General features: G+C 44.2%; 1 protein-coding gene across 2 annotated transcripts in view; it reads left to right on the top strand.

The window, feature by feature from the left end:
* The first annotated feature begins 301 nt into the window (after positions 1–301).
* PAMR1 (peptidase domain containing associated with muscle regeneration 1) overlaps positions 302–10,354 on the top strand; it is a 60,509-nt gene continuing 50,456 nt past the window's right edge. For both annotated transcript variants that reach the window (XM_027703972.1, XM_027703963.1), the window contains exons 1-3: positions 302–483; positions 9,182–9,358; positions 10,101–10,229. In XM_027703972.1, the coding sequence (XP_027559773.1) occupies positions 411–483; positions 9,182–9,358; positions 10,101–10,229 (379 nt within the window). In that variant the 5' untranslated portion in view covers positions 302–410. The remainder of the gene's footprint in view (positions 484–9,181; positions 9,359–10,100; positions 10,230–10,354) is intronic.

Genomic DNA, 10,354 nt, shown 5'->3' with positions numbered 1-10,354 from the left:
ACAAAGTGCCTCCTTCTGGGGACGTCTGCAACTTCAGCTCACCCACAGCAACTGGGATGGCTCACATAGATATTTGCATTTTTGTTTCTCTTGCCTTAACAATATCTTTCTTTACATAATGAAAATTGCTATCTCAGAGCTGAGCACTAAGCCAATAAACCCATCACAAAAAGGATCAGTTGCCAGAGTCCAGAAAGGGTTAAGGCAGCAGTTGGAGAGGTTTGGGGTGACGTGTGCTTCTGGATGCCTGAGAAGTCTCTTGAAGGTAGTTCCCCTCTGGTGAGGATGGGAGCGTGCTGAGGTCTGAAATCCGAGATCCCTCGCAGCCTGGAGCTGGTGAGGTCCCAGTAAAAGCTGTTTGCCTGCTTTTCCTTCCCCAGCAGTCACACTGCTGCACTGGCCAGGGCAGTATGGAGCGAGCACCCTGGACACATGTAGGACTCACTCTTCTCCAGCTCCTGCTCATCTCCTGCCTGCCAAGAGGTACTGTAAGTGAGTGTGTGTGTTCCCGGCATGGCCGAATGAGTCCCTTTCCTTCAGTGTGTTCAGAGGGGTTTGGTCTCATGCACTGTCATGGGAAGTAGAGAGATCTGCAGGGATGGTAATAATAGAAAGAAGGGGCTCTGCTTTATGAATTTTTTTCCTTGTCGGCATGGAGTGTGTGTGTGGGGAGGTTTACTCAGGAATTAATTTTGGTCAAACTTAATAGCCTTAAAAAGAAACAACTGGCTGAATTTGTTTGCCAAGGGCCATCAAGAAAAGGGTATGCAATCACTTAGCTTATTACTCCTTTTATTTTCTCAACACTCAGTGCTAAGGAAATGATGATAAAAAGAGGCATTTAAGTCTCTGAATTGTAAAGTGTAATTTGTTTAGTTTGGCAAGACAGAGATTTTTCTCTCCAGCCCCAACACCAAGAATGAAGGCAAGGGAGAAAAAAAGTGAAGAGAAAAAAGAAAACAAAACCCACACATTGTTTCCAGTCTGGGATTTAGTTCTGCCAATATTATTCTTTCAAAGGGGAAGCCTTGTTAAAGCAGAATGATCTTTTTTATATTCAAGCCTCACTCCATTTTCTGCTGAACCAGCATATATAGTTTATCTTGATAAGGTTGAGCAAAAAGCATTTACTGTTGAGTGCACATTTGCTGTAGTTATGGCCACGAACATGGGCTGTTTACACCTGGAGGTGTCTGGACCTGCTTGCAGCAGCTAGCTGTCAGCATCACAGGCTGCTTCCTTCGGAGCTGCAGCCCTAAGGACTGGGAGGTGAGGTGCCCTCAAATCACCCACCCTTCAAGCTGCTGCAGATTTCGGTGTGCACCCTTCAAGTGCCTCTTACCAGGGGAACTGTCAGATAAGCAGGCACTCGGATCTTGATGACTATAAATAATTGGTGTCAAGGTTGGTGCTTCGTAGCCTGCTGCACCAGGGGCCGCAGCAGAGGGTCTGCCTCTGCAGTGCCCTTCCCTGCTGACCCCTCAGGACACAGGTTGCGGGGGACAAGTGGTGACAGGGTTGTCTGCACACCAGGCCGGCCATCACCACCTCAGCTGTCCTGGGAGACTGACCTCCTGCCAAAATTTGCCCCTGGCTCACAAGTACAGAGGGCTTCTCCCCACCTCTGTCCCACACGCACTGATTTATCCCTGTGGTGGCCTGTTCTTCGGCCATGTGCTGCCTTGCACACTGGCCAAGGGAAGTGGCTCCATGGCATGTGCTGGAGGGGCACAAACCCAGCCCTGTCAGTGGCAGAGCAGCCCTAGGCAAAGGCTGTGGCTGTCAAGCAGCTTGGTGGGTAACAAATCCCTCCTGCTGCAGGGGCAGCATGTCGCTCTCATGGTGAGAATCTGGTCGATGGAGTAATTGGGCATCAGGTCCCCTTGGCAGCAGTGACAAGGGGAGGCAGGAGGAAGGACAACTATGGGCAATGGGATACAAGGGCTGTGAGCCTTGGAGGGTGGGTGCCGGTTCTCCTGACACTTTCTCCTCATGCAGCAGGAGCAGTGTGAGAAGAGCCTCGGGACACATGGAGGTAAGCCGTCTCCCTTGCCCGCTCCCCTGCCTTGCCATGCCTCCACTGCCATGTGGCTGGTGGACCAGCTGGTGGGCATTTGCCCAACACAAGTCTGGCAGCACAAGGGGAACAGGAGCTCCCCTCAGCCACAGCGGGAGGGGATCCTAGATACAGGGGAGCGATTCAGAAATGCAGTGGCCTTAACATGTCAGGGCAGGTTGGAAAATAGCATTTTTCCTCCTCCCCACAGATGTATCCAATTTTTATCCACATTTATCACACCCAGTTGCACAGGGCCTGCCTGAGAGTTGGGGGCAGGAGTCAGGGCAGTCTGGGAATTTATTTTTTGGAATAAACTTCTAGTGCATGTGACTCATGTTTCCTTAAAAATATATGTGTGTTTGTGTGTGTTTCTGCCTATCTAAACTCTTCCCAACCTCTCCTCCCTTCCCCCTCCAGTCTCTGCCTAGAGAAGGGAAGGCCAGATGCACTCAGATGCATCCAGATGCATTCTATCTTAGCAAATGGGTTACTTCAGTTCACATGTTTAGGTTCCTAGCATGGACAAAGGGAAAGAGACTTACTTTTTGTTTTGGAAAAAAAGCTGGGGTTACTCACTCTTGGCCCTGAGACCACCTCAAGTGGCTCCCAGGAGTCCCTGCAAGCCTGCCAATGCCCAGGATTTCTCTCCACCAGCCCAGAGGGACCGCTTACCACCACAGGACTGTGCAGTTGCTGTCAGCAGCATGAGCTCCCTCGGGGAAGTGGGTACCCCTTTCTCTCCTGCAAGAGATGGATGTGGTGCAGAGGCAAACGGGGAGGAAGGCCACAGCGCAGGGAGGGAAGTTATCAGCAGTGACAGAGGGCTGGCATACTGAGGACATCTTCGGTCCTTGCTTAGGGCTGGACTACACACCTCAGGGGAGCTGTAAGGAGTAAAATTTGAAATAGAGGCTCAGAAGGGTTGCTTGCTGTCTGTGCGGACTGTTTCTATCTGGGCAACATAAACTGCAAGTAAACTGTCAACATGTTCCAGGTCTCGCACCACTCCAACAGGCACCACTCCTCTATGTTTAGGACATGAGCACATTCTCATGTTCTGTGGTAATGAATTTCAATACAGCAGCTGCTTCTTCTCCACAGATTTCCAAAGATTGTCCCATATTGCAGAAGTCTAACCTCATCAATGCTGTCACTAACTCAAAAGTTCTATTCCTTGTCTTGCAGCACAGAGAAAACAAATTCTCTTCCTGGTCACACTACTAGAATATTTCTGGCCAGAACAAGCTCCTCTATACCAGAAAGAATCAAAGTCTGAAGGGTAGTGTGGCAACTTCTGAGTTTTAGCCTTATCTTGGCTATTTTTCCTGTCATAGCTTTTCTCTGATGAAAACACAAGGCCCTGGTGCCAATAATAAGGTCACAAATGTCAGCTTATAAATACAGAGAAGAAACGGAAGGAGAGGGATGTTTAAAAAAGACAGTTGAACTGATGCACATTTATTAAGTGGATAAATTCAGCTTAGTATTGTAGATTTCCTCCTATGTTCTCCCACTAGCTTTGATTTTTTTTTAATAGAAATCCTTTCTTTCCTTCCTCTTCCCTCTTTACTATTGTGTAAAGCATGCACTATGGGCAGAAAAGGATGCTAACTGACTCTGTAGACACAGCAGTCTAATTATTCAGCAAAGGTTTCTGACTCATAAAGTAAGTACACTGAGTAAAACTAAAACAAGGATGCATTTTAGCTCCTTTCTTAATTAGCCCAGCTGCTGAAAAGAGTAATAGGTACATAATTTCTAAAGAGAAGCAAGTGGTTTTAGAGACAGCATTATCCCTTTCATCCTCTTAACACATCTAATAGGCAAATAGACATCATTTGCACAATAGTTTATCTGAGGCAAAAAGGTTAACAATAAAGACCTGCACTTTCCTTTATTATTAATGGTTTGGGGTAGATCATTTCCCAAGAGCCCCAGTAAAAGTCTCTTAAGGGGAATGTCTCTCTTCCCTTCCAGGGTTTATTCCTCTTGGCCTTACTGAAATCAAATGGAGAATTTTACTGTTCCTCACAATGGAGCCACAGTTTCACCCCACGTTGTGCTCAAAGCATTTCCTGTTGTTAGCATCCACATCCATGATACCTGTGGGGTGAGGCCCAGTTTGCTTATCTATGCAATGACAGTAGAGCTGAGTAAGAAAGGAGCAGAAAAAGGAAACAGACCCAAAGAAAACGTAAGCTGCTACTAGGTTTCACCTCTGTTGAAGCCATTTTTTCTTTAATTAGAATGATTCCTTTCAAGGTCAAATATTCCCTAATAACAACCTTAAGAAATTTCTCCTTCAAATTCAAATGTTCCTTTCTTCATCAGAAGGCACTTGTTGTTGTTGAGCAGCATGCTGAAAAATTAAGATGAAATCAAATACAAAGGGACATGTTCTCATCTGTGGAATTTTAAATTGGTTAAATAATGAATTTGACAAACTCATTGTCTATGGACTCTAATTCTAGAGATGTATCTGTCTGTATCTGCTCTTATTACACTGCATTGTTAATGCAAGTGGCACTTTTGAAAGCAATTTGAAATAATATTTCTTTAAACTTAAGTAGTATTTTACCAATGTGCTCATGGATAAACTGAGGCATGGGAGGATAACTCACCTTTGCAGGAAAACAGAATGGACTTGTAGGATGGGAAGTTCCATCACTGCAGACCCAGACGTGGATGTCCTTATAAAACATTTTATTCCATCTTTCAGGAGTTCTGAAAAATGCACCTACATCTCTCTCTCCCTCTCTCTCTCTCTCTCTCTCACACACACACACACACACACATACAGCTCTCTCTTTTGGAGGACTCCAGAGCACATTTAGGTGGCAAAATTTTCGTTTCCCCCAGGTATGGATGGAGATGGCAAACTGGTTTTCTTCTTAAACAGTCATCTGATCCCTCCACATAGCAGCTAATATCAGCACAACCATAGGAAGTGGGAATGGGAAGTCAAGGAGAGAAGGGAAAAAAGTGTTCCATCTCAGGAGAAGCATGGGCTTATATCAGCTTAAAGTGAGTGTACCCTATAAAAAAAACCCATTCTTCCAAAGAAGTGGAAGACACAAGAGATAATTCGTGTAATTAGGCTTGTGTCAATTCATATTAGTTCTTAGCTATATAATTTTCCCAGCTTTCAGACCTTTGTAACAAAAATCCCTTTCTATCTAGCAAGGTATCTATGATTGACAAATTCACTATGGCAAAAGACTAGTGTGCCGAAGCTGACATTTTACCACAATGAGCTGACTGACCCACTCCTGAGGCACCAATGTGCTTGTGAATCTGTTCCTGAATCACTAAAGGTTTAAGCTTGATCTCAGCCCTGGGTACCAGGAGAGGCAGCAGCATCACTGGTGAATTGCCATTGCAGTAACTCAGCCCTTGGACTGACACTAACAAGTGACTGGGAGCATTGCCTCTTACTGCTGTCTCACAAAATCCATCACTGACAGCCTTTAGGATCTGACATGTGCTGTAGGGATTAGGAGGTCTTGCTAGGTGCAGATGTCAGTGAAAAGCATGAATGTGTTGTCATCTGAACCTGAAAATATTCATCTCCCACCTCATGCTGAACTCAAAGCATCAGGTGAAACACTGTGTTGTGCTTTGCCAGGCTCCTGAGCCAAGCAGGTCTTCCCTCTGGCACCTGCCCTGGAGGTTTGCATGCTTTCCCAACACAGCTATTTTTTGCTTGGTTTCCATGGTCTTGAGCTCCTTCCATGTGTGCTGTTTATGCCTGGATTTAATGGGCTTTTCTTCCATCATTAAAATCTCATAAATTAATCCACTGTTTATTTGCCTGTCTAGAGTCTTGTTTGTTCTTTGCAGCTAAATATTTTGCATGGGTTGTCAAGCAGCTTCTTCCTGCTTGTCCCAAAATCAGAGACACACTCACTGCCTGCAAGCCAGACTGCCTGTTTTGGAAGATTATCAAAGTAAAGCTCACAAAGCACCCCACAATTATCTCTGCCACAGCTGGCCAAGGCCTTGCTTTCAGTGTTTTATTCAGTCAATAAATCTTTCCCCACTTTTCTCTGCCTCCTTCTCTTCTGTTTTGGGGTAATGATGGCCGGGTGTGGGAGCTGCCAGTGGTTACCCATCCCCAAACACACAAGGAGGAGCGGGGTTATGCCTCTGCCTCCCTGGAGCAAAGGCTGAGCTTAGCCACACAAACAAACACTAATTACATGCAAGTGGCTCTGAGCATCTCCCTCTTAAATTTCTTAGGCAAAGGTTTTATGTGCCTTTTGTTCAGTAGCCTAGAGATATTTAAAACAAAATCCCCAAAACAAAAGGGATTCCACCATTATTGAAGGGGTGCATAAAGTCTTCACACAGATTTCTTTTAAGAATAGCTTCGGTAAAACTTCAAAATAATAATTTCATGATTTATGTGAAGAAAATCCTAGAAAAGGCCTCTTAAAAAATGTCTCAAATCCCCATATTTCCTTGTCAGTACCTGAGAACCTGAAAGGGAATTAAATTGTCAGTAAATCAAAAGACAGTCTATTTTCATTGTCTCAGTTGAGACAAAGGCACAAGTGAGCAAACAGCATTTCTAGTTTATTTTTGCAAGTCATTTAAGGGACAAGATCTGCTCCCATCTTAGCACTAAATATTACCTCAAGGTCAACTTATGTTATGAATACACACATTCAGTCCATCAAGAATAAGTGTGGCATCTGCTTTTTGGCCCTGTTGTGAACACAAGCTCTACATATAAATATGCTTATGCGCACATTCACACTCTCTTACTCACATACAAATACATGTGTAATATTTTAGAGAAGAATAGAGTAATTTAGGTGAAAAGGGGCCTCTGAAGGTCATTTGGTCTAGTCCCTTTCTTGGTGCTAACTTGGAGGTTGTGTTGCTCACAGCCTTATCTTGCCAGGTTTTGAGTTCTTGCAAGGATGGAGACATACCTTTGTCACTCCAGTGTAACTTTACCTATGAACATTTGGATAATTTTATAGATAGCAATTTCTCTTGGATAATTTACAGCTACAACCCAAATGAATATAGTCATTTTATTAATAGGCTTTATCAATCTTGAGAGAAATCAGATTTCTAGCTTGACTTAGGAAAGACAAGAATTTAAAGGAAGCTTTACAAAAGCTCTGAGTGTTGGGTAGTTATTTAATAGTTAGACTTTGCAGAGTACTGCTTCAGCAAGGAATGAGACCCCCACCCCCATACACTAGAGAAAGAGCTATTTTCTGTCTTGTATAGTGAGATGTATCAAACTGAATGTCAGTTCTAATAAGATAATTAGACACATGTAATCAATTTGCTCTGGAATCTGAATCAGATACAATTCGCAGATAAAAGGCTTAATTAAAACAGAGTAATGGCCATAGATTAAGAAGTCCCAGCTTGGCCAGGTTGATTGACTGCTGTTCTGGGAATTAGAATGTATGAGTTTAATTCCTGACTCTGCTTTTGTTTTTCTGTGGGACCTTGAGCAAAGTCACTTCACCTCCCTTGTGCTTCATTTTCCCATCTGGAAAGAGGACTTTGTAGAGCATATCAAGATCTACAGGCAAAAGGCTATAAAACTGCTGAACACTAAGGTTATTTTGATGCAAGATTTCATTATTGGAACAAAAAATTACAGCACCTTATTGAATGTCAGAAGAAGCTTTTTCCTTTTGAAATGATTATGGGGGCAGAGAAGGGGAATGGAAAGGTTTCAGCACAAAAAGCAGCCTCGTTCCTAAACTTAGAGCAGTGACAGACTCTCCCTGGTTGGTACACCAGGTACAAGGGAAAAGCTCAGTTCTGAAGAGCACAAAAGGCTGAATTTCATTTCCCAGCCAAAGGGAAAAAAGTGAAGAAACAGTTTGGTGGTCCCTTTTTTAATAAAGTCAGTAAAAATCATTAGGGGGAAAGATAAGCTTCCAGGAACCGGGTTTCATGAGGTCATGGAGAATCAAGTGAGACAGAGCAGCTAGGCTCAGTAGTAGGGAGCTCCAGCAGGCACAGTAATTAGGTTATCAGGGACAATGAAACAAAAAACAGTTATGTGAGAAGGGAGCCAGGTATAAGCATGCATCGGAGTGCTCCACCTTAGAGATATATTGCTTGTCGCAATGACAAGGCAACCCTGTTACTCAGAGTTTAATACACAAGGAAAAAGGTTGTTATCTACCCACAATTAAAAAAAAAAAGAAAAAGAAAAAAGAAGAGGATGGAGGAAATAAAAGGAGCTGGTCTCATTAAATTTCCTTCATGTCTCATTTTTCTAGTCTGCTCTCTCTCTTTGTACCATCAAACTCCATGAAAGCAGTCATCAGGCCTGTCAGCTAGTTAGGAGGCATGCTGACAGCACTGTGCACTCATTAGATCTTACTTTGTAGAATTTAGACAGCACACTGGTGAGGAAAGACAGGATCTGCATTTATTGTGGCAGTCACAATCTGAGGTTGTTTCTTAAAAGAGTAGTTCCAGCATAGCTTAAGTATCATATGAGGTTATGTTAAATAATAGAAAGATGTTGCCATATTAGAAACAGTATTTGACAAAATGAACCTTCAAAAATAACAAAAAATCTTGTTTCCTTTGGCAGAGAAGCCAAATGTAACAACACATGTTTCTGAGTGAAAACAGGGAGCGAAATTAGCAAAACCCAGACTCAAAAGGGGCTTTTCCTGATGGACACCCTGGACTTCAGGAGCAAATTCCCAAGTAGAAATACAACCAAAACATGCTGTCATAATTTAAATAATCTATACTATACGTGATGCCGTAAATCAGTCCTGCAATCTGAAGAAACTTTCTCATATGATGTCATCCTCTGTGGTTTTTAAAAACTATTCTTCTCACCACAGAAGTGGGAAGGATTTGCAGAGACAGTGGACATATTCCTTCCCTCTGGTCTTTCTGCCTCCTCTGACTGGCAATGCAAAACTGCCTCTTGTGTTCTTCAGACAACCAAACCACACTGACATTTTGGCCACATGTTACCATGTAGTTTGGGTTTTTTTGGGCTGAAGACTTTGGCCAGCCTTATGCCATACATGATCTGACAAATCACTGAATAGATCCCGCCAATCCTCATCAGATAATGGATTATTTCCATGTGTCCCCCTCTCTGTTCTCTGCTTGCAGAGTACACAGTGATCAATGAAAACTGCCCAGGTGCTGAGTGGAATATCATGTGTCGGGAATGCTGCGAATACGACCAAATTGAGTGTGTCTGCCCTGGACAGAAACAAAGAGTGGGCTACACCATTCCCTGCTGCCGGAATGAGGATAATGAGTGTGACTCCTGCTTAATCCACCCAGGTATGTTTACGGCCATACTGCATTCACACCAAATCTTTGGCCAAGGCATCAGCACATAATGGTGGATGCTGAGCAGGGGAGTGGCGAGGGCAGGTACATCTCACTGAGGCATGGGATTGCCCCACATCTCCTCAGGAACTCCCTCTGCCACTCTGCTGACAGTAGCAAGACACTTGGCAGGGTAACATTGCTGCCAGAGAAAGAAAACACTTCATACAAGCAGTGTTGTCCTGAGGACGTCTTGGGCAGGTGTGGGAGCTGCCAAAAGGTGACATGGTAGCTGGCTTCACACCAAAAGTGGTTTTTTGGTGCTCTGGGATGATTTTCATCCCCAAAGCAAGAAGAGAGAGACAATCTGGAAGTCCTGCTAGCAAGGAGGAAAGAGAAAAATGAAAGGTGAGAGCAGGAGGAGATAGGGCCAGGTTAAAAGACATCAGAATTATTTAGGCTGGGCCCAAGTGGCACCAGCATCCACATTCAGATTTTCTGAGAGAGGCATTTACAGTTGGAGCAATGAGATTTAGAGGTTTGGGCAAGTCAGAATAGGAGTTTGGTTCCAAATCTCTGAGCTCCCTGGGTTTTGGGAGTGGAGGTTGGGTGTGGTTCACAGCAGGGAAGCTGTCAGCACCACAGCAATCACTAATGTCATTGGCATTTTCTGTGGAAAAGAGAGAGAGGCTCCTCCTTTTCCTGCAGGACAATCCACCTTGGCTTTCATCTAACACAGTGGCTCTCCTTTTAGGCTGCACCATTTTTGAGAACTGCAAGTCCTGTCGCAATGGCTCCTGGGGAGGGACACTTGATGACTTCTACATCAAGGGAATCTACTGTGCAGAGTGCAGAGCTGGCTGGTATGGCGGGGACTGCATGAGTAAGTGTCCTACATGGGCAGGGAAGCATGTCAGGGACAGGGATTGGTGGGACAGAGCCAGAGCCATGATTTTTCTTTCCAGCTAATCCTGTACAGTGACGCTTGCAAAGGGCACAAGCAGAAGA

This window comes from Neopelma chrysocephalum, unplaced genomic scaffold, assembly GCF_003984885.1.
Source record: "Neopelma chrysocephalum unplaced genomic scaffold, ASM398488v2 Primary Assembly neopelma1_24, whole genome shotgun sequence".
NCBI classification, from domain to species: domain Eukaryota; kingdom Metazoa; phylum Chordata; class Aves; order Passeriformes; family Pipridae; genus Neopelma; species Neopelma chrysocephalum.
This window is presented reverse-complemented; position numbering and strand designations above follow the sequence as displayed.